Source organism: Hippichthys cyanospilos, chromosome 12 (genome assembly GCF_059441005.1).
Source record: "Hippichthys cyanospilos isolate Australia breed blue-spotted pipefish chromosome 12, RoL_Hcya_1.0, whole genome shotgun sequence".
Classification (NCBI taxonomy): domain Eukaryota; kingdom Metazoa; phylum Chordata; class Actinopteri; order Syngnathiformes; family Syngnathidae; genus Hippichthys; species Hippichthys cyanospilos.
In genome coordinates this window covers 16,629,112-16,655,005 of record NC_142380.1, presented here as the reverse complement: position 1 = coordinate 16,655,005, position 25,894 = coordinate 16,629,112, and the positions used below count along the sequence as shown (strand labels likewise).

Below are 25,894 nucleotides of genomic sequence, written 5' to 3'. Positions count from 1 at the left end.
GTACTTCGAAAGCAGGTGTTTACAACTGCTGGATGATCACCTACAGGCTGCATTCAAATGTTAACGTTCATAATGTTGACTACGTTTTGTATATTTGACTAGCACAGTTGAACGTCAAATAAAGACGCTGGGAGGAATGATGCTATTCCCTTTTGTCAAACTTCAAATAATTAGTTCATGTTTGAGTGTTCTTGAGTTTAGTATGGCAGAGAGCTTTGTATCATTAGCATCTTTGTTACTATCGACAGCTGTGGCCGCAGTCGCGGTTGTGTGCTTTGCATTTATTTGGTAGGCTAAATAGAGCTGCTCCTGTGGTAAGCAAGATTCTTTTTCAAGAGAATGCATTTTATTCGATCTTTATCAAAGGTTATTGTCACTTAAATGGACAATTCATTGGACCGACAACTCTCACGTGCTCTTCTATTTTGGCATCTTCTGCTCCCGAGCTTGCTCTATCACCAGAAATGACCTTTGTTTTTCTAAAACCTCAAGCACAAGACATTCAGTGTATTACAAAAACTGATCGAATCGGCATACACAAAGCATTAAGTTAGACATTAAAAAATGGATTTTAATTACAATTATTTAAAAAATAAAGCTTTAGCTTTATAAAGCTTTAATGCTTTATAACTATGATTAATGATATGGTTTATCATACAGGTAATCAAAAACATTTTTTTTTAGTAAAAAAATAAGTAAAATTATGTCAGCCCTCCAAGCCCTCTCAGTGGGCATGCTTGCCATTTAATAGTGTTGTGCCTTCAGAACAACTAAATACGTTTTTATGACTAGTGGTAAAATGAAGCCGCTTATCTGCGTGAACATTTCTCTCTTGGGCCATGATTTACTAACTGCACGATATTGGCAGCCACAATTAATCAAGCATATCCTCTGCGATATTAAACCTTAAAAAACCTAATTTAACCCTAACACTATATGTCAAATCAAGCACTTTGTCATCCTAGCACTAGGGGGCAAAGTTTCCCACATGTTTGCATGACAAACATCTCTTGCTTTTCTCGCCCTAATATATTATTTACCAGTGTGAAATGGTGTTGAGTATCTCACATGATTCCTAATATATACAGTGCAAGCTGTCAATTGAGACCCATTTTGAAAAATCCGATTGGCAAAAACTTGGAATAAATTCGGTTTGAAATGACGTAAAATGACATGACTGCTGCTTGATTAAAATTTGCTTAAAAGTAAATAATGTGCTTGGTTCTAAGCAGGTTGCATTTTTTTCATTGGTTGGCAAGTAAGTTCACTGTGTTGCCTATGTGCCAAGATTTTGCCAACGTCTTGAGTGAATGTTTTAATTATTATTTACTTTTTTTTTATTTTAGTTCATTATTATTGGTTGTAAGTATCAAGCGTTGAAGCCTTAGTTGATATACTTGTTGTTTAAAAAAATCGGGCAATAAATAGACATGTTTGATCAAGCATGATGAATAATTGTGATTAATAATTGTGATTTCAATATTGACCAAAATAATTGTGGTTATTATTTTGGACATAATCGTGCAGCAATCGTCGACTGCACTTTGAGAACCACTGCTGTAAAACACTGAAATAGTACACTCGGAAAAGAGAGCAGCACCAAAATTCACTGTGTTTTAAAATGAGGAAGGTGCCCAAAAATGCATAGTTGAAAGGAGTTATTTCATGGGTGTTATGTCATGACTCCTGACTGTGACTGGCAAGAAGACAAGCTTGAGTCATTCAAAAGGTCGAAAATTGCATGAATGGATAGACGATATGCTGCTGTTGTTTTTGTTGGCGCTAAGGAAATGTTTACATGGGTGGAAAAGTTCTCCCAATACTTCTCATTTTGCCTGTGCTACACTGGCATGCCACTGCACATTGGTCGCAGCTGCCTTTCAGAAGCAAGATTTAAAATGGCAAAGCCAGAGCAATTTTTCTCAGATTTAATAAATGACAGTGTACGTGCAAAAGTCACATTTTTGCTTATGGTCAATATCAACGGAACCTCTTAAGTCCAAATTCGGGCAATTAAAGATCTTTCACAAATCTACACTGTTTGTCAGTTTCCATGTGAGGGGGCCATTTTTAAAGACTTTTTACCGGATTTCTCAAAGTACAAGTGGAGTTTTTTTCTTCATTTTCAACCTCCATACTAGAGTTGACATAACCGCATAACAATTTTTTCCCATATACCTGTGTTTTAATACAATTAATTTGAATGCAAAATAAGTATATAATGTAATTTATAGAGCTTAAATTGATTATATATGTGTATATATATATATATATATATATATATATATATATATATATATATATATATATATATATATATATATATATATATATATATATATATATATATATATATATATATGGTCTCTAATTCTCTAATAATTATAGAATGCATTCGTTGTGGAGCATGTGCCTAGAACGTCGTAAAAATGCACTTGCGTCAAGCCCCACCTTATTGCCTCTTTGTTGTCAAAAAGTGACTGATTATTTTTCCCAGCGGACTTTGACGCATTATGAAAAGGTAAAGATGGCTTGACTTGTCTCCTTCAGCCCTTGGATGTGTGCATGAATGTCAGCGGGGGGGGGGGGACAGCAAAGGACAACCTTCCACGCTCTGATCACAAAAATCGTCACTTAGGAAAAGAACAAGTAAAATGATGAGCAAATCCTCTTCAAAGACCTCCATTTCAAACAAATTGGACAGGTTCGAAGATGAAGAGTAACAAGGATGTTTGAACAATTAACAAGGTAATAAGAGAGGACGTCCAGGAGTTAAAAAAATAAAAAGTTTTAAAAAATTTGAATAAAAAAAAAAAATTGAGACATCAAATGATTTTATTGTTACAATATTAGTTTAAACTTGCGTCTACATGCACGTGCAAATCATCTGGCACTTGTCCCCCCCAATAACCGCAACAGTATGCTATTCAATATAAGATGAAGTAATTGGGCAGCCATCTTTGTAACCACTAAAGTCAGACTTATTATAATTGCCTTTTTGTCAAATTCTCCCAAACTGAAGTTTAAAAAAAAAAAAAATAGAGGGTCGAGCGAATTGTACTCTAAGAAACACGGTAAATTTATTGACCAATGTGAGTTGAAAATAGCGTGGTACCCGCAAATACGTCATGTTAATGTCTGACTTTTTTATTTTCAGTGATATTTTTGGCGTTGTGAGAATTGGTGGTATGGTTCTATCGCAACAACGCGCGAAATAAACCAGGGAAATATAATGAGTTTGTGAGATATAAGATAAGATAAGATAAGATAAGATAAAATCAACTGATCATCTGATAATTTTACAATGTTTGATCAGGAGATGGGTAGATTTTTCATAGCTATTGTTACTTGTGCACTACATTTTTGGGCACATATTTTTGCTACAGTGATCCCTCCTACTTCGCGGTCTTAGATATCGCGGTCTCAGTACTTCGCGTTTTTTTTCCAGGAAAAAAAAAATATTTCAAAATAAAAAAAATCATTTTAAAAATGTGCAAAAATGTACAAAAATTGAAAAAAGCAAAAAAGTACATTATACAGTACTGTATTCATCAAATAACGAAGTAATATTAGTTAATAACTATGTTAAGAATTATTCAAGCGTTAGAGTTTGTGACGTTTTTATCTTATTTTGAAATGCATGCTTTTAATTTGTCGGGTTGCGTTGCATTTCCGTTTCCTGTTTTACATTCTCTGTGCGTCATCCGGCTCGTTACGGTGATGTAGGGAATGACAACGTAAGCTCATATTTATAGTTTATTATCATTTATGTTGATAACGCACGCTACTGCCTATGTTTAGTACGTGATGAGTGTTTATTCTGTTTATGTGTTCGTTTGTGTTGAGGTTGCACTTTATAGTTATTAGTTGTTGTTAGTTGTTGCTAACCCGCTAATGTCGGCTAAAAATACAGTAAATTCCTGGATTAAGTGTTTATATGTTAGTTGACTGACTTTAAGATTGTTGTTGATTTATTATTCAACAGATACTACATGATACACCATACATGAGCCAAAATAAATGTGAAGTTCAACGTGATGACTTGCGTACTCTTTCACCGGAGTCTTGGTGCAGATAATCAGTCCTGAGAACAAATTCTCAACAAACTAAGTCATATTAGTTATTTAATGAATATACACTAATGTTAATAAGGATAATGTAATGTTAAATGATAGGAGAAAGGAAATAAAATAGGCAAAAAATACAATAAAAAAAGGATTGTTTATGGTTACTATTGGGGCGTACATAGAAATCTAGGAACTGATACCCTACTTCGCGGGTTTCAGACTTCGTGGGGGGTTGACAGCCCCCATTAACCGCGAAGTAGGGGGATCACTGTAGTATGATTATAATAGTAAATGAAATGTATTTTACAAAATCAAAAGAAGATAAGTAATTAAACTTGAATTTATTTTCCAAAATGTAATATGACAAAAAAATGCACCATAATGAAGTGAAAACAAATGAACCAAAGAGGATAGAGTAAAAAATATAGTATAGTTTTGTGAAAAACAACTATACCGTTGTTACATTTTGGTCCAGCGGTAGCATTATATTATTTCCAAGAAAGGAAAGTACAGAAGAGGATCTTTTAGTTAGTCTGCAACATATCATCATTATTTACTGGCATCAAATGAAAAGGACTAGCATGTTCTCCTCTCGTCTGAATGCACCAATACAATCATATTAGCGAGCAAAAATGTATTTCTCTCTTCCTTTTCATTTTAGTGAAACATGACAGTGGAGAGGATGTCAGTTTTTGTGTGTGTCTCTCTCTCTCCGCCTTCATGCCAGCCTCTCCTCATCTGTGTGTGTGTGCATGTGTGTGTGGGAAAGCAAAGGTTTGAATAACAAGCAGCCAGTTAAGTGGGTCAGGGTCGGAGTTAAGGGGGAGAAAAGGGGGAGAAAGGTGGAGAGAGACTATTAGGATGACAGAGAAGGACAATGGAAAAGAGAGAAACGGGGGAAGGTTTAGACACATGAAACATACACTTGATAAAGGGTTGGATTGGGAAAGCAGTGAAAAATACTAGTTTGGAGTCAAGAAGCAAAACTAAAAAATAGAGCATTCATCAAATTGTCTCAACTGTGATTTATACATTTTCGCTTACAACGAAAAATCGAATAAAGTTTTAATCTTGTCTTTTCACACAGATGTAAATATAGACGTTCCCTCATCGACTATAACACTATTGCGGTTGTTGTTGTAAAGAAATGAAATGAAATCAGCGTCATACATGGACAGCCATGTAAACAGCCTGAGACCATATTGGAGCCTCAAAGGTTAGTCTGAATTTATTTGACTGGTCTGGATTGCATAGATTTCAGTTTACTCTAAAGTGCATTAGAGAACATAAATCAACTTAGTGCAGGGAGAGATGGCTGACTGTGCCTGTGTTTGTGCGTCCGTCTGTGTGTGTGTGCGCGCACACGCGCATGCGTCCGTGTGTTTCCACGAGTGTGTATGTGAACAAGAGTGAGCGAGACAGCGAGAGAGTGAGATTCACACAGCTGTGATAGGTCAGCTCAACATTTTATGTTTATCTGTCTTGTCACCATGGCAACAATATAAACACCTTTTTATTTGCTAAAGCCAATTCACTGTTACTTTGAGTGCACTGTGTGATGTGTGCGCAATTTAGATGTGCTCTTAAGATATCACGTCAGTGTTTATCCTTTAATGTGTGCGAATGGAAAATGGACAAATCCCGAAACAGCTGTTTATTCGTGGCCCTTAGGCAGTCATTGCGATTATTCCGCTGATAAATTCAGATGAGATGTTCGGACTAAGCTACTGCTGATTTTATTTTATTTTTAAATGACATTGCATAAAAAGAAATTCAAATGTTTGAGAGGCTTAAGGGCTTGGGAGAACGCGTCATCACTGCTTTTGATGTTTTTCTGACTCAATTTGGTCCGCAATTGTTTGATGATTCTGTATTTACACAAAATACAGCAAAAACAAGGTACACCTTAGTATTGAATTGGGACAGATTGTTCAAATGGAACGTTTACCTTTCAGGTTAAAAGGCCATACTAAGGATCTGTACTCATAAATAAAACAACAATTTTAAAGAAAAACTGTTAATATTGAGCGATGATGTATCTCCAAGATCATCACTGTTCTGAAGATCCAAAAAAAGAGCACAACTAAACCTCAGTAAGAAATTTTAAGGATTGTTTCTGAGACTATAAGAAAAAAACCTCTGATTTGGTAGTTTTGTTAAACAGTTATGTGTATATTTTACAAGAAAGGAAGGATTAAGGAATGCTACTACAACAAGCTTTGAAAGAAAATATTTTTAGTTGATCATTTTACGTTCATTCCGAGATTCTATTAACCTCTGAGGGAAATTTTGACCCAACTGAGCCTTTTTGATGTTGGATATCAAAGGAAAACACAAGGATAGAAAAAAAAAAAAAACACTAGGAGGCCAAAATATTGCATACATTGTCAAAATATGCAGACTTTCAAGATGCCGTCCCTTCTAAATGCTTTCAAACGGGAGGTCGAGACGTACAGGCGGCAGATGTCAAATTTAGCCCATGTCAGGCTCATTTACTAGCATTAAAAATATGAAATATATATGATTATATATATAATAATATATAATTCTGGACATATTGAAAACCCGATGTTTTATCATGCATTCTCCCTTCCCCCAACTCACAATCTGGGTACGATTGAGACCTCAAACTACCGGGGGTTGCTAGCGAAAACTTATGACATTTGCAAGCCTTTCAAAGATTTCATTGGGTGGCTTAGCCTGACTCCCTTAATATAAAGTTTTTGCCATGCATGGTGGGACTTATAGTTGACAAAAGGCTTATATCCAAGAATTAAATGTTGCAGAAAAAGCTTTTTGTTTGCTGGAGGGAAGCGTTTTATTTCTTGCAACGCATATCTTTATAGCTGCATATTCCTGTGTGCAAAATATGCAGCATTGAAGAGCTGTTAACATTTTTTTTCTCACAAAATGAAAACTCTTCAAAACGAAATAGCCTTGGATGCCACTGAACATTTTGAGGGGTTAAAAGTAAAACTATATTCATATTTGACAGTGTTATGACGCTTTCAAAGTCAGCCCAAGTTGTGTGATCATATGGCCAGGTTAGTAAAAAATCCCCGGATAACCGAGGGTTAGAGTAAAGCCTGTTAAAAGCCTCATAGAAAATAGTTGATGAAAAATTAATTAAGGAGAACTTTGTCAATTATTAAAAAATTTAATCACTGAAACCCTCATATACAGTACATATATAACTTATAGTCTTAATCATTAAAAAGAAGACTGACAATATTGCCAAGTGAATAATCGAACATTGCATTGTTTTACTATTGAATCTTTCTGCCTTTATTGAGATGTTTTAGTGAGACACTTGGGCTTGTGCTTCACTGAGGATCTTTGTTATTCTCCCTGCCAGGGAGGTATTTGCTTTAATTAAGCTTTTTTTTTTTTTTTTTTTTTTTTGCATTGATGCTACTTTTTAAATATATTTTTAAAAAGATCACATACCCCCTAAAGTGCCTTTAAGTAACCCCAGGATTACCCGTACCCCCTTTTGAGAACCCCTGGATTAACAGATTTAAACAAAGACCACACAAGGAGCAGAACAGCTTGTCTGCGCAGCAATCAAAGTTAACAGTCATATCTTGACAGCAATCTATCTATAAGTAGCTGCCAATTCATTGTGGTGGTTCACCATGAATATTTGTATAGAATGGACACACTGCGGTTGTAAACAATATCGTCATTGATGAATTGGTGAGTTAAAGACATTGCTACCGATCATAAACTGCTAAATATCAGCTAATCGGATTTAACCAATCAGATCAGTGTAAAATCAGTGTAAAATTCTTGAGTCAAACCTTCCACAAACTGTCTCAACAATGAGTATTCTTAAATCAATTTAGCGGTTGCCACATAAGAGGGTGTCTGTACTAAGGAGTAGTATCAGTAACATAGGTTATTACTTTGGGGATACAGTTTATGGGTTTAACAACTTTAAACAAACAAGAAAGACAGGAAATACTGTATATAGAATATGTGTGTTGCAATAAAATAAATAAATTGTTGCTTATTCTAAAGATGTAAAACATATTTTAAGAGTCCAATGTAAAAATGTGTTGAATTAACTCCTTTACACACACTAATTACCATTCCATCAAAAATATCACTTTGTTACAGAAGTAATTTTGGAATGTGACTCTTTCATAAGTAGAGTCGCCTTTTACATGTATATAGCCTAATCCGTCCCAAAAATGGTCCTAAACCCTTAAAATGAATATTATTAAATGATAAAAATCATTAACAAATAAGGATTAGAATTACATTAGTGCATAACAATCAAAATATAGCATGTAAAGAATAGTAAAAAAATGCCGCTTAACCATTTAAATGGAATCATATTAATTGTAGCAGTTGACAATATGAATGCATGACATGGTGCTGGTGTGTTGATGATGAGCGCAGAGAGAGGCACCGTCTTAGGGTGTTTAATTTGTACTTTTTAGTTTACATTTGCAGTGCCCCCGGAATCATTTACAAGTCCACAAGAGCTATAATATTTATTTGTTTGCATCTGATGTGCTACTTTTATTATGTAAATTCACTTAAGTTTAGTTTGGAGTCATGCAAAGTGCTACCAACACAAACATCACATGCCACATCCCAAAGTGGTATGTTACATACTGTATGTGTTTTTATGTGAATATGTACAATATTAGCTGTAACTTATGCCAATGTTATGTTTGTTAGTTCTACGGTGTAAATTGTGGGACGTGTGGATGAAAGGAGTAAAGATGAAGTGGAAGACCACAGTAAACATCAATGCAAAAAAACTATTGTTTCGTTTGTGGGAAAGCCGGCAAAATAATAAAATATAAAAATCATGACAGACTGTAACAAATCACGAGTTGTGATAACTTATTACATTAAAGTCATGTTGGCGCGTCTCATATTATCTGCCAACAATGTCACCTTTCGTATTTTGAATTTTCTTTCATTACTAGAAACAATATTTTTGCACTGAGGCATCTTCTAGGCTGAATTTTTCGTAACAAGAAGCGTCCATAAGTATAGGTACCACTGGCCTGACAAAAACAAAAACATTTGCCTGATGAGTTTCTCTGGAAATGATCCAAGTTCTCCAACCACAATTTAAGTGATGCAAGTTATTATCCGTAATCCTGCACACATATGCCATACACAGGCTCGCACACAACAATGCATCAATGATTGCATTACATGATTTGATTGCAATATGTTTGTTTTGGAAATTAAATTCTGATAATTAGTCTCTTCTGGCAGCTCTCTGTCTTCCTCCATCTGTTCCTTTTGGCAAACCTCTCCCAGCTATAAGACCCTCATCTCTGCGTCCTTGTTCTTCAACTAAATGAAACATTTTCAGCCACACCCGTGAACAAGCGACAGGGCTCGGAGTCACCCAGTTATCAATGAACATTTGTAGTGTGGGAGTATTTGTAGTGTTTCTTGGCGTTACGCATTGGAACAAAAATCCCAGCCAAAGTGGACAGACTGGTTGTAATTTGGCTTGGAATATAAGACTTTATGATAGAGATAAAAATATATTATGTGAGATTGGCATTTAGGGTAAGGTCACATCAACAGCTGCGACTGAATGCATTAACTCAAAGTGCGATCTCCATTCTAATAAACACCATGCACAAATGCATGGTCTTCTTGAACAGATGAGCATGGCGCCTAAGATTACTTTTTACCCTTTGGAAAAAAGGTAACGCTACTAGAGGCTCTACTATCATAAACAGTGCAAATGTAATCCTGCGTATCCTAATTTTATGACTCATGATGCACGTTTGGCAATTTAGTTTTGTCTCAGAGTCATGTACCAAAGCTGTTTCCAATGACATGCTCCTGGCCCACCTGACAATTTAGTGGCAGAAATGAACTCTTTCAGCATCATAGACAAGAATGTTTGTCTTTAAAAATACAGTAGTAATATCAATAATGAATAATAAAATTCTCATCAAATACATTTTTTTATGGAGGGTAGCTGACACCATTGACTAATGCTTACCTAATACAAGCCAATTGGGCACTGTATCTGACTACTTATTCATTTAGTGATGATGCAGCATCAGGAGCAACTACGGTTTGAGAGTCTTGCTCAAGGATACATCAACATGGTCGCAATGTTCGGGGATCAATGTACAAATTCTGGACTCCACCGATGTGTGGTAGATCTCATTGCATTTCATTCATAAATATAACAACAATATGTATCAAGTCCTCCAAATCATTGCAGAAATTAGTTAATTGAACACATTATTATTTTTAGCAATGTTATGATATGTTTTTAGAATCATCCTGGCTGTGGCACAGCAATGGAGTGGGTCGTTGGGGAGGGGAGGGCATACATGAATACATATAGTTTCGAATGCCCGTTTCACAAATATGTGATCTTGCGAGCCAACAATGGAGGGTTGCTTGCAGTTCCTTATAAAGATCATTTTCTCCTCACGCCAGTCAAGGACTGACCACCTCTCACGTAGATTTTAAAGCAAAGGAGAGGAGACACTATTGGTAACAAATGAAGTTCATTTATACACCACAATACGGCAGTTCCAGCGGCACATTACATATGAAAACAATGGTGGGACAAAACAAAAAAATAAACAGACAAAAGCAATCTGAGATAACTTCACTGTGGTTTCTGCAGGACCAAGAGATTTTACACACTTACAACCACCTTTATAAGGCGGAATTCAAACATGCATGTAGCAGGCTTGGAAATGGGACATGAGTAAAATATATCTGCTGAGTGGATTGACTTGTTTTCAGCTGTTGAATAGTCGACCAACATAGCATTTAGCAGCCAACAGGCCTTCAAATTGACCAAAAAAAAAAAGTGTAGTCATCCCCACAAACTAACGCAAGATACGTGGTGGAATATTTGAGCCAACCTGAATCGAGCTTTCGACTGGGTCAAGCAACATGTATCTGCAAAGATACACACACATTCCGTGCCTTGTGGCATAATTGCACTGCTCAGATAAATGGTTCCCGAGGTGTGAGGTACTGTAGTTATCTTTCCAATAACTGGAATCATGCTAACGCTACAATAATATTTTCAACACACAATGGCATTGCATGAGCATTTTAACCTCCATCTGAACAATAATTTCAAATTGTAAATAATAACTGTCATAATAATATTATCAGTACCTTTTCTCTAAACTTAGTTAAATGTACCTACCGTATTTCTCTGAGTTCAAGTCAACGCCCACTTTTTTACTTCAATTTGGGTGAATTTTACAAAAACGTGATTTACAGTCTAGCCCTGACTTTAGTGGTTACATAGATCATGGCTGTCCAATTATAACACATGCTGTGTGTTATTAAAATGACAAAATTGCGATACTTTTAGTTGCATTTCTGCATCGTATATTGTATGAAATACTGTTGCTTTTATATGGGGGGGCTGCATAAATGAGTCAAGTCAGGGCAATGTGAGCATGCGCGTGGACGGACGCAAATGCTAAAATTAATGTTGCAACAATAAAATTGATTTGAAGATGCTTTATCTTTTGGGCACAACTGAATATGAATTTTTTGAAAAGACCTAAAAGTCATCACAACTATCTGACAGGCCAAATAGCTCCTCCCATTTAAATAATGTACGTTTTTTCATCCCCTTGCTACGGCATTTTTCCCACCTTACGGAAGCAACAACAATTTCTCTCGCGCGGCCCAAAAAATTCCAAAATTTAACTGTGTGCGTGTGTATGACTGTGCAAGTCACTCGCCTCACACCATGCTCATACGTCACTATATGCGTCTGCATATGTCACTCAGATGCTGGTCTGCCATTGGCTCGGTGTCACTAAGCTACTCATATGCTATTGGCTGAAATCCCTCCCACAATGCCTGAAAGAGATGCTGCCTCTCTCTCTCTCTCTCTCTCTTTGTTTATCACTCGCTCAGTTCGGAATCTCGCATGTTTCGTAGACTTGATCTTGTGTGAGTGCTTGCACTGTTGTATATTTATTGTGGATTTTAGTGCTCAATTCAAACTTCAATTTGTTAGCCATGGGTCGCAAGATTGTTAGTGACGTTAAAGGGAGAAGTAAGAAGATGAGTACTATGGAAACGAAGCTGGAGATAATCACGAAATAAGAAGGCACACGCATCGTTACCCCGGTAGGGAATTTGGCCGTAACTAGTTCAAGTCATGTCACTCAGGAGGTAAATAAAATGTCATTATTTCTTCATATATTTTTATTTATAATTTTATTTAATAATATACGTGTATATTATATATAAGTAGTACGTACTATACTATTTTGCTACTACTTTTTAATATGTATATAAAATGTTGATGTTTTTACCTGGAGTTTTGCACACATTAGCTAATTGCCATAGGTTTCTTTTGCCCGCCATGCGACGATTTCGCCTTACAACTACGGAACAGATAAATGTTGTATGCAGTGTTCCACTGCATAGATAATCATTTTAAGCCGTGTATAATGACATGATATTACTTATTTCCCAATCAAATTAATGTCACTCAAACAAAAATATGAGGAAAATATTACTCTGTTTTGAGTCATTGAATAAAGGGGAGTAAAAAATGAGGGGGAAAAAAACTAGATTTGTACCCGGGGAAATACGGTAAATTGTTTTATGTTGTTTAGTGAGGGAGGGCTCATGTGGATATATGGCCTTTCCCTTCACTTTAACAGAGAAAGATTACTTCAGATACAAGTGTTTTTGAATGATTTCTAAAACTCGTATATTATGGCACCACCATACATTGATAATTCAAACAATAAACAGTGTCCATGTCCATGCTCAATTTCTATTTGTTTTGTTCAAACATTATTATTTATAGACATTTAAAATAGGAGACCTGCCTACGGAGGGAAAAGCAAGCGATTATGAGGCTGTTACACAAACAACTGGCCATAGCCAATACAACCATTTGGAAGAAGAAGGAAGCCATGAGTATATATTACAGAGTAAATACGTGGTTGTTTGCTGTCATGTCTACAGCAAAAACGTGGACGTTGGTCTTACTGTTTCAAAACTTTTAGAAGGGACTGTAACGTTTGAAATATGGAATGTTAAAGAACAACAATAAAACACAGTCGAAACACGCAAAGCCAATGCCTAAGCTGTCTGACTCACTTTGACAATAGGTCTTAAAACAGTCTTTTTTTTTTTCTTACAAACACAGTCAGATAGTTGACACAAAGCCTGCCAGTTTTCATAGTAGGAAATTCTGGCTACTTGCCATCTCCCCGATATGCAATGAGTTCACAGCTCCAAAGTAAAATTCAGAATCTACGAATGGATGATGGAATAGGGACTGGGTTGTGTGTTCGTTTTAGTCATATGACATAGACATAGAGTAGCAGCAGAATAAAGATTTGCAGGATATGTTTTTTTCAAGGGTTGGAACTAGGTCACATTTTTATAAGCAGTCGCTAGAGTCAGGGTTATTTTGATTTCCATGCATGTATGAAAACAAAATGAAATGCTTGAGCTATATAAATGTTCATGAATATATTGTGTCAGGTCATTTGTCTTATGATACAGCAGGGTGTACAACAAATATCAAGTGGCTAGCAAGATACACACACAACATGTCTACAATGTGTAAGACCTGGGAGACAATATAGCTACTGTATATTCTTTGATGCATAACAATTATTCCAACTAGTATACCCCTCTCCAGTTAAAATCAAGCAGAGAGACTGGAGCCAATTATGTTGCCACAAAGTGCACTGTTGAGTTTCATGACAGTTTTTTTAAAGATGGAAATGTAATACTTGAGATGTATGAGTCAATCACAAAAAAGGTTTAAAGATGTTACAACTCAAAGACAGGTCGCATGCATGGAAACAAATAACATGCAATGGCAATGTAGTAAATGTACTGCATTAGGTCTTATTTTCAGAAAATGCTTCTATTTCATGTAGTTGGACAAACAACTTTACATTTGCATTAATACACCTTGAAGCATAATCTTACTTTGCATCTATACCTTTTGATATTTTATGTCATTCTGACCAAATTGATGTTTCTTCTGAGTGAGTGATTTCTGACCTGCTTTATTTGCTTTTCTGTTCTTTTAAAGTCAGGTCTTCTCTGACTTGTTTTTCTTTAGGGAACCATTGCCAAGGTTTCCGTCACTCGATTTACATCATACCTTCTCCCTATTTTGTATGCCTTCTACACCCTGTCACACTTGATTTATCTTTCACAAAGATTTTATTCATACGGTAATGTGTTTACAATAGGCTGCCACACCACAAATGACTTCTAAAATTGCAGTGCTTTAATGTAGAAGGCTAACTGATTCTTTTTACATTTACTCTTTAATCCAATCATAGCTCAGTGTGGTTCACTCGCTGCCGTTCATGCCACTGGTCCTTTAAATGATGAAAACGTGAACAAGCATACTGAGCTGACGACTGTCCGGAAAAAACAACTGCTCTCGTCCATTTCTTGTGTTTACAACCATGGTAACAGATGCGTACCAAAGGGGAAGGCAATCTGTTATCATGGAAAAAATGAAAAAGGCACTAGCAATGTTAGTCTGAATTATTACGCCAATCTAATTATATGCTCTGAAACCATTAAGTATTTGAATTAGCTATTACCCACATTTATCAAACATAGTTCCTTGATTTCCACTATATAACAGAATAGCAGAATTCGGGGGTGACACCAAATTATATGTATTAGACAATTGATCAAAAATTTACCTTTAATTTCCTGCTTCTTTACATCAGCATCTGATATGCTACTTTGAAAATTGATTATTTGTAACGCAAAATCACAATTTTAGGTGATCTTAACGAATGGGGGTGTCAAATCTGGATTTTAAATCATGAAATTGGTTTGACTTGTCAAGTGTAAACATGCTAAAATAGATGCATACTCTCTCGAATTACAGGTATATATAATCATTTTAAGCCTTGAAAATGACACGATATTACCGTATTCTTCGGACTATAAACCGCGACTTTTTCATCATGATTTAAGCCCTGTGGTTTATAGTCCAGTGCGGTTTATCTGCTGGTTTTTCCCACCGGTCAAGAATATAAGTATATTTTCTAAAAGTATACTGTTGGGACTAAATATGCAGGTATGTGCAGTCTGTTAAAGAGGGGATGTTGCAGTTGCAGTTGGTAGACAAAAAAAAAAAAAATACATAAAGAAACTTTAGAAGTTTGATGTTACTTCCATATACCTGCGGCTTATAGTCCACTGCGGCTTATCTGTGGCAAAAGATTTTTTATTTTGCTCAATTTTTGCTGCTGCGGCTTATATACCGGAGCGGCTTATAGTCCGGAAAATACGGTACATATTTTTCATTCAAATTAATGTTATTCAAACAGACACATGTGCGGGTATAAGTCAACCCCACCCGCCCTCAATATTGAAAATGAGGGAAAAAAAACTCGACTTGTGTATGGTGAAATATGGTAAGTACAGTTACTCCTGGCGAGCATGTACAGTGGGGAGAGATGGGGAGTCTGTTCCAAAAAAAGCTTGGAAGAATTCAGATTGTTTGAATCTTCTCGGATTCTCTACCTCTGTTATATAATTGTATTGTTTGTATGCTATAGATGCCATTTACTGCCACCTACAGTACGGGAGATTATTGGCTGACTGCAGGGGAAAGCCGCAACAAGTATAAAGTGCTGCAAAATGCGTGCAAGATTCCTCGCGTTTCATTTCCTCATGGAGCGTTCACGCATCAATGATAAACCAAGCTCAACTATTATCACGAGGCTTCTCGCAAATCATGTTCATCTGCTTGGGCGGGGCCGATGTGAAGAGCGAAAAATAAGCGAGGAATGTTTTTAGAAATGCACCAATGAAGGTAAATAACATTTTAAGTGAGAAGGACTGTATCATGGTTAAAATCTCCAAAATAATTGAGCTCACATGATACGGGCCCTTTAAAATTCTCCCAAACTATTTTATTGTATCTGTCTTTATGTGATTCCATATATTCCTGAGTTCATTTTGCTGCTGCCGCCTTGAGTTACATCAATGAAGATTAATGAGCGTATCCCAGAAGAAGCAATGCGAGCCCACATCATGTCATTAGCTCAACTATGGATTTGGTTTTCCCATCTATTTGGTAAAAGTTAATTTCAGTCCATATCTCTTTGTCCTAGATTTTTGCAAGAATGCCTCTGTGCCCTTTTTTTTTTTCTTCCAACTATTTTTCTTGGTTATGACTGATTTGTATCTTATGGTGCTTAGCATCTGTACTTTCTATGGCATGCATCAAATCCAGATGAAAATAACAGCTGAAGTGTTGATTTCATGTCACATGTGTAATGCAAATGTTTTCAGTCCACAGCAAATATGGAGGTAGTTTAACTGTTCCAATGGTTTGTAGTAGGTTGTATAGTTGACAAAGGCTTTAGATTGGAATATGACGAAATGTTTTAAGTTGTGTGTTTTATTGGTTAGTTCTAAAGTGGTCCTGAAAATATGAAAAGTGCTCATTTTGTTAATGTTAAACAGCAGCAAACATCCTGGACCAGCTCCAACAAAAAAATAATGGTATGAATGAATCGTAAATACAGCAATTTGGCACGCATATAAACCTAGTTGGCTCTTGGCAAAGGCAATTTGTTAGTTTGGCAACGTTTAAATAAGTACATAATGTCTTCAGTTGTCACACAGAAAAAAAAAATAATGTCATTTTTTCCTCTGAACTCACTGAAAGTTATTCCAATGAAACTATTTCCTATGCACACACAACTGAACATAAAATGTTATTCTAATTGTTCTGGTATGATATACTATATCACTAGATGTTGTTATCCTTGCGCGAAGAAATATGGCCTGCGTATACCGTATGCTTAATGGACATTGCACTTATATAGTGCTTTTCTACCTAACTACTTCAGGTACTCAAAGCGCTTAAACTGACGACTCACTTGCCTAATGCACTCACAGAGGAGTGGTAAACTACATTATGTAGCCACAGCTGCCCTGGGTAAGACTGACACAGGCATGTCTGCCATATTGTACCTTCCGCCAACCGCTGGAAGCAAGGTGGCTCAAGCGTCTTGCCCAAGGACACAGCAACACATGACTTCGAACAGCCGACCCTTCGGTCACTGGACGACCCGCTCTACAGCCTGAGACATGGCCGTATGTTAAGGAAACACAATAAGACTGTAGTTGAACCAAGATAGCACTAAACAGGTTTGGAGTAGATGCTAATCTCGGGTTCAAAACCCTGCAATAATCTAATGTGTAACCTTTGAAGAATGCTATTAATGCAAAGTCATCTCAGGAAGCCCAAACAATGTCCGGAGAAACAGGATCAGATTTGCCCTTTCACACATGTAGCACACAGGAAATTGCCTCTATCAGATGTGTTCTCAAGTATTGGAACTACACTGTTTAGTTTATGGGAAAAGAATGAAAGGAGGGAGTGATAACAAAAAGGGAGCTGCAGTCATATACAGTGAATAGAAATGTTAAAAATCTAGCATTCGCAGTATGTCTGCAAAAAAATATTTTCTTGAAGTTAAAAAAAAAAAAAATACTCCGGTTGCATCATTGTTGCGGATTAAAATCTGTGCCAAAAATGAAAGCATATAGAAGGTTTAATTAATGCAAATGCAGTGGCTGTCAAAACCATGTTTCCCCATGGGAAAAATGAGATCAAGTAGCTAACATAAAATTGTACTATAGAGGCAATTTTAAGGGCACCTCCTCCCACTATGCTCGCAGTAGTGAGCATGCACAGAAATAAGTGGGAAATAATACAACTGGATATTAATCAAGTAGCAAATTAAACTCACTCCTAATCATACATCTTGGCCAGTGGTGAGAATACAATTACAGTACATAAAATATGTTTAATTTAATGGCCAGTCCAATTGTGTCCATTGGTGTCGTTTTTTTTTCTCTTTTGGTACTTTCTTAAACTTTAACAGGGCATTTGTGCGGTCGTGCATCATCCCGTGACGGAACGAGATGAGCCAGACGCTGTGTTATAATTCATTTGTAATAAAAATCAGGCTGTGCAAAAGGCATGAGGACTTTGATGCTGCTGAAGTATGGGCTCGCTGGTCCATACTCACTGGTCCTTGAGGGCATGCTTTCTTGCAGGTAAACTGTAAGATCTTCCCTTGTGGATGATGTAGTTGGCTGTGCATGTGATGTGTGCAATCACCTAAAGCACAGGTGTCAAACTCAAGGCCGGGGACCAGATCCGGCCCGCCGCGTCATTTTATGTGGCCTGCGAAATGCTGATTTGTCTTCAGGTTTCTGGGTAAAATACCAAATTTGCAAGCTGTCTCCAACTTTGAAAAATGTAGGGGGGTAACAAGTATTTTCTTGTTCCCAATTAAAACAGTTGTTACCGGCCTCTGATTTCAAAATGAGGTAAACATGTGATGAACAGATATTAATGAATTGATTTCACAGTCATTCTGTCATCAGTCTGACAGAAACTCTAAAAACAATGTGGCCCAAGAATACAATGAGTTTGACATCCCTGACCTGAACTATTTATAGAACATCCATCCATCCATCACTTTATCTGAGTTGCGGGGAACAAGTGCTCGAGCCTTCCGGGACATTCCTAGGCCAGCCAAGAGACATAATTTCTCCAGCGTGTCCTGGGTCATCTCCAGGTCCTCCTCCTCCTGGTGCCCAGAACATCTCACCAGGAAGGAGTCCAGGAGCCATCCTAACCAGATGCCCAAGCCGCCTCAGCTGATTCCTATCAACGTGGAGGGACACTGGCTCTATTCCAAGTCCCTCCCGTATCACCAGGCTTCTTACCCAATCTCTATGGGAGAGCCCAGACACCATACACATACCGGATCTGGAACCTTGTTCTTTTGGTCACAACCCACAGTTCATGACTGAAATAAAGGCAGGAACGTAGCTCGACCGCTAAATTGAGAGCAAAAGTGATTCATGTAGTACAAATTCTAAGACTATTAACAGCTATCCCCAAACCACTCACAAACATTCTTACAGCAAAAGCATACACACTGTTTTGCATGGAGTTTGTGATTTTGCAACCAGTTCAGGTGCCCCTCCTACTGCCTGAAGACGGCCAACATAGGCTCCAGCGCACTTGCTACCCTTGTGAGGATAAGCAGTTAAGGTGATAAATAAATGGCTGTTATTAACCTTGTTCTGCCAACTGTCTTACTTCCATAAGAAGAAAATTCATCAGTCAATTCATCATGACTAAATTTGAGTTGCATTGCCCATTCAAAAAAACAATTGCCCACGTCTAACTTGCTGAGGGGCGGCATGGATCGGTGGTAGAGTGGTCATCTCCCAGCTGAGAGGCTGTGGGTCTATCCCCCGACCAGCAAGACCATGTCGAAGTGTCCTTGAGCAAGACACTGAAGCCCCAATTGCTCCTGATGCTGCATAATCAGTAGGTAAATGACTAGTTAGTGTAAAGCGCTTTGAGTACCCAAGGTAGAAAAGCGCCATAGAAGTGAAAGTCCATTTACCATTTACCAGTATGGGACCCTGTAATCAGCTAAGCTTACACTGTTCTCTCAGGCAGCTACATGCCTTTGACATCTTAGTTATTCTCCCTTCCCACAGTGTGCTTAAAGTTGTTTGATTGAATCCCAGTTTGAGTTTACAATAAGACGAAGCACACAACAAAAGTATTTATGCACAAAACACAACACAATCATTTCATAAACATTGCCAGAGCTATTGCTAGCAATCAATGTAAAATCCAACTGACATGCTGATATACAATTAGCATTGAGGAACAATATTCTTTCAAATAAGCCATATATTTTTTCTGATTTGTGAAAAACAAGTTATATGGCTAAAGTTCATCTGTTACTATAGAATCCTTTTTCAAATCGATTATCCTATCGATAAATCCCTTGAATAATCGTAATTGACACTCTGCTGCCAGCCACCTCAAAAAACATTAGTTGTTTGTTTTTTTAATTACCTAACGTTGCATGTTAGTTGGAGTGAAGTTAACTACTTATCATTTGTTTGTTACTGTGAATTACTCATATATAAAAATGTAAGCTTCTATCAAAATGTTCCTGTGTTACATCTGTCTACCCGTGCTAGCAATTGCGATTGGTATTACTACGTCGTTTAAGGGTGACAAAAACTACCATTTAGATTACACATACATATAGTTGTAATATTTATGTTACACAGCTCATAATGTCATTAAAGTCACTTAGAGACAAGGCTTCAACAATATTCCATGAGTAAATGTTGTGTGTGGAGCTGCTATGAGGTCAATAACTTCCTGTTGTTTTTTGTTTTCTTCTTCTTGACAAGGAGACTGGGCACGTTTAATGCCCCTCACTGGTTAAAATTTAAACATCTAAAATCACGCCGCTGTTTGTTAGAAGAAAAAAAGCTGTTCGTTAGGTATCAAACTCAAGGCCCGGGGGCCAGATCGCGACCGCCACATCATTTTATGTGGCCTGCAAAATGCTGATTTGTCTTCAAGCTCTCTTGTGAACAATTTTTACTGGCATCTGATTTTAAAACTGCATGAGTGTGTGACGAACTTAAAAATTTATTTGACTTCACAGTCTTTCCAGCTCTCTGACAGAAGCTATAACTACAAAGTGGCTCTCGATAAAAATGAGTTTGACAACCCTGGTTTATATTCTCAGGTAATACTCCTCTTGTGCTTATGGGAAGTTCACAAGTTTGTTTGCTTTCTTTTTAGAAGCTCAGTGTGTTAAAGTTGTCTATGATGAAAGCCCAATAACTAATACATGAGTCAGTGTTTTTAAGCACACAAATAACATCAGCCATTCGGCCATCAGGTGGGGCACCAACACAAGAAATGGTGACTAATTTCAAGATGGTCTTTGCATACATACATTCATCCATTTTCTATAGCTGCTCATCCTTACTTGGGTTGCTGGCTTGCTGATGCCTATCCCAGCTGTCCTCGGAGAGTAGGCGAGACACACCCTGAACTGGTTGCCAGCCAATTGCAAGGCACACAGGAACGAGCAACAATTCACGCACCCAATCACATGTAAGGACTATTTGGAGTGTCTAATACAGCTACGATGCATAATATGAGTGTGGAAGGAAGCCGGATTGCCTAGAGAGAACTCAAGCAGGCATGAGGAGAACATGCAAACTTCCCATAGCAAGACTGGAGCAAGCTGGAATGAAAAAGTGTTCCACTTGCGAGGCGGATATTTTTAGTCAACCTATTTTTAAAGTCGACTTATCTAGGGGTTAGGGTTTGGGTTAGGCTTTTACTTTTATCTTCCGGTAAGATTTGTGTAGGCCGTGCATGAGTGGCATCACTCTGCCCCTAAGAGAGGCTAAAGTGTGCTCAGCAGGAACAACCTTTTTTTTTTTTTTTTTTTTAGGTTTTTTTTTAATTGCTCTCATTTCGACATAATGTTATTTTACTTTGTTTTGTACTTTCAAGTCACATTAGTAGTTCAATAAATACAGTTCTACATACAAAATTTGTTCCAAAGTAATTTCGTAACGTGAATCTTAAATAAGTAGTCGTTTTTTACATGTAAAAAGCCTAATCCATTCTAAGCCCCCCAAAATGCTCCTAAATCCTTTAAATGAATATTATCAAATGAAAAAAATGCATCAAAAACAGTCACAAAAATATATTACGATTACAATAGTGCATAGTAATCAAAATATATTACGTAAAGTATAATAATATATGCTCCTAAACCTTTTAAATATTTAATTGTAGCAGTTGACAATATGAATGCAGTTCACTTGTTTGCTGGTGTGTTGGTGATGAGTGCAGAGAGAGACCGTTTTAGGCCATGTGATTTGTATGTTTTCATGTTATATTTACAGTGATCCAGGAATCATTTACAAGTCCACAGGCACAATAATATTTTTTTTATTTTGAGCATGTACGTTTACTTCAGTTTAGTTTGGGGTCATGAAAAGTGCTTCCTGTGTGATGGCATTGTTAATGACGTGCTAACAACGCTAACGTCAGACGCGGCAGCCCACAGTCGTATGTGTATGTGTGTATATGTGTTTTTATGTGAATATGTACAATGTCAGCTGTAGCTAATGTCAATTTGATATTTTTTAGTTCTACAATTTGGAAGTGTGGATGAAATGTGTAAAGATGAAAAGTGTTAGACCGCAGTAAACATCGTTGAATCAAAACTAGTGTCTCGTTTGTGGGCAAGCTGGCATTTTAATAAATTATAAAAATGCATCACTGTAACAAATACGGTAGACATCACGGCTTGTGATAACGTATTACATTCCAGCCATGTTGGTGCGAGCGCTAGTGTCTCGTTTCTTGTATTATTTGCCAACAATATCGTATTTTGAATTTTCTCTCGTGACTAGAGGCAGTATTTTTCCGGCGAGGCGTTTCGTAAGATGAATTTTTCTTACCAAGAAATTACAGAGGATTACAGAGAAGTCCGCTCTGTCCACACGTTAGTTTGACATTGGACAGACTTTGCACATGGCACCTGGCAAAGTAAAATCTGTTCAATGTCCAGCTGGTTTAGACGTTTGTGTTGACACATTCATCTTGTCATATAAATGATGAGTTTAAGGTTGCAGTGCATGTGCAGCCTCAAGCTTCAGATTGGTTGTCATGGTTAATAATCACATGCATGATACTGAGTGGAAGCTTGTGTAATTGTACTGAGGATTGTCTCCACTCAAATGAAATGGAAAATCTGTCTCTGCAGCTTATATTAACACATCTGGAGGGCATGCCTTCCTGTTCTTTTTGTTTCCTTTTCTTTTATACAACCTTGTTTTTCTGTTGTTCTCTGATTTTGTTTGCTTCTTGTTCTTTTCACTTTTTGGCTTTTCCTGTCTCACTGCCTCTGTGCTTGGCAGTTCTTTTCCTGTCTCTCTCCCTCCTCTATATTCTCTCGCTCTCTGTTCCCCCACACAGTAATATGATCTCGTCTATCAGACCGACAGAGCCATGAATCAAAAGACACACAGAGAGAAATATAGTACAAACCTTAGTGGCCCCACCCCCACTACAACCACACTCATCTGCAACATCCCTACCCCCAACAAACCACTCTCTCTCTCTCCCCCTCTCTCTCTCTCTCCCTCTCTCTCGCTCTCTCAGTATTTCTCTCTTTCTCTCCATTCCCTACCCCCAACCACATAGCCCGTTCTCTATCCACAGCCTCTATCTTCCATCTCTATCTTTTTTTAAACACTCACTGACAACAACAACAGGGTACGTTGGCATACCTTTGTGAATGCACTCACGTTCCCTTCTCAAAATAAGAGCAGCAGGTTGCAAGGCTTTAAAGTGTCAATTGAGTGTATCACTAACATCTACGATGATAACAATAATGTTTCATTCTATAATGGCCACATCTCGAGGGCAGAGGTCAAGACCAGTTAATGTACAGTTGCTGTGTCACAATCAAGAATGGCGTTCTCCAGTTTGTCATTCCGCCACACCTCTCCTGAGATCCACAAATATTAGTTACACATGTAAGAGTGCAAAAACACAACATGAACAAGATGCTCCACTTGGTGCATACACATGAAACCTTAGTGGAAAACCTCATGGAGGATGCTTGCATGCAATTTTCATAACAAAACTACTATTCATTTTTTTGATAGAATAGTAAGTCGCTGTAGAGCTGGGCCTTATTTGTAAAGAAAAAAAAACTATGTAACTCACTTTAACTTCCTCAAATGCAAAGTGATTTGTGAGCAAGGATTACCATAAATCATATGATGATAATTTCATTAAAGGGACATTACAACATGTTTGTTTTCCTCCTGTACTGCTTGTTGAGTTTGCTTCAGCATTTTTTTCCAGTGTTTATCAGGAAAATAAGGCACATACTAAAATCAAAGTTGACTGTATGTATGTATGTATGTATGTATGTATGTATGTATGTATGTATGTATGTATGTATGTATGTATAGATGTATAATATGTATTTACATGTATCTATGTATATATAATATGTATGCATGTGCATATGTATGTACTGTATGTATGTATAACATGTATGTGTGTTGGTAGGTATATATATATATATATATATATATATATATATATATATATATATATATATATATATATATATATATATATATATAATATGTACTGTATGCATGTACAGTAAATACGGATAATATGCATAATATGCATGTGTGTATGTAAGTATGATGCACATGCATTTATTTTTTTAGAGTGCCTGGAAAGGCTTCAAAACAATTCTTTGCCCAGTTACAAAATAAATGTGTCACAATTCATAGGATTAAGCCTCAAAGTTCATACTTGATTAACTGTATTCTACTGAAGCATTTACTTACATAATCACCGTTATTAACCATATTCAAATCAAGTGGATATTATCAAAATACAGACAGCAGAACACTCACAGGTTTCTGTCTGACCCTGACCCTTCACCGTGCCAAGGCGTAAGAAAGAGCATTTAAGACATGTTATCAAGAAATGCCCGTGGAAATGATGTGGTCAAAATCCCAAACCACAACCATATTGCAATGCGAATTGAACCATAATTACGTAAAATGATATCGATGAAAGTCTTTTAAAAATCATAATTCATCGTCAATAGAGATCGATAGCAGCAGCTCCTTTAATTAACTTCAGGCTAATATAGCAATTAATTACTGATTAATTGACAGGGCAAGACAGATGAATACCCCCACAGTTAATTAAAGTAGGGGTAACACAAACGTGACTTTCATCTGCGTGACAACGAGGAACAGAAGTTCCTGCTCTGTGTCTCCTTACCTTGCTGGTCCCGAAGGCTGGGTCAGGGTAGGAGAGCTGTCCCAATCTGCTGTGCTCTGACGCGGCCAGAGGTTGAGGAGGTGCTGGGTAAACTGTCACATCCATGGCCCAATACACATCCACTTCTTCCGCTCTTCTATTCTTCGGGCGGTTTTTTCCCTCTTTCAACTAAAATAAACTAATGATTGTTTTGTTCTTTCCTTTACAAAGTTGGAGATCTCTGAGCAGCCGTAAGGAGAAACATCCACGAGCCTCTTCGGGAACCAAATGCCCCTCTCGGGGAGTTTTTGGAGGTAGAAATGCAGTCAAAAAGCAGTCTTTACAATATTCCGCAAGTTTTGGACCAAATGCTTCTCTCCACGCTGGTTTTCATGCTCCAATGATTCTCTGAACTTGCAAGTTTATGCATTTATTCGTTGACAAAAAATTGCAAATGTAAAAATATTTTGGCCAGAATAACTCACTGCAAGAAGCGTCTCCACTTCTTTCCTTGATGGTTGCGACGTTTTCTCCAGCCGAGATGAGATGCGTTTCAATGCTGCACTGCTCACTGTACTACACGCTTATACTACAACACTGACTGCTGGACTGCTGCTGCTGCTGCTGCTGTGCCGCTGGCGCGCGTCGCTCCAAGCTCCGGCTACTTTGCGAAGCATTCACAAAGAGTGCTTTGCCATCAAGCTAGCATGAGTTAGCATACACGGATCCGGAAACCATTCTATCTTTTACCAAAATAAGTTGGCGGGAGTTCAGAGCAAACCTTTAAAACAAGGTCGTGGATCGATATGTGTGTGTGTATACAGGATATATATATATATATATATATATATATATATATATATATATATATATATATATATATATATATATATATATATATATATATATATATATATATATACTGTACATTATCTGAGATTTGAACACATGAAAATTGGGCAAAAATGGTTGTTTAACCCCAAAAAACAATGAGCGATGACATTGAAGCAGCTTCTAAACTTGATGTTATTATTTTTTATTTTATTATTACGATACCTTATTGGGGTACGTAATTACTGAAAAGGCAATTTGAAACTGTTACCTTTTTTTTTTAAAAGAAAAACTTTTATTCTCAGTGGGTTGATAAGAGTTT

General features: G+C 37.1%; 1 protein-coding gene across 2 annotated transcripts in view; it reads right to left on the bottom strand.

Annotated features, from left to right (window-relative positions):
• The window catches only part of tox (thymocyte selection-associated high mobility group box), a 57,812-nt gene extending 32,405 nt beyond the window's left edge, over positions 1-25,407 (bottom strand). Inside the window, exons 1-2 of one of the 2 annotated variants that reach the window (XM_088429000.1) lie at positions 25,227-25,407; positions 24,763-24,930 (exon numbers count right to left, since the gene is read on the bottom strand). In XM_088429000.1, the coding sequence (XP_088285126.1) occupies positions 24,763-24,867 (105 nt within the window). In that variant the 5' untranslated portion in view covers positions 24,868-24,930; positions 25,227-25,407. Of the gene's footprint in view, positions 1-24,762 lie in introns of both variants that reach the window. The other variant, XM_088429001.1, reaches the window with a different exon arrangement.
• Positions 25,408-25,894: the final 487 nt, after the last annotated feature.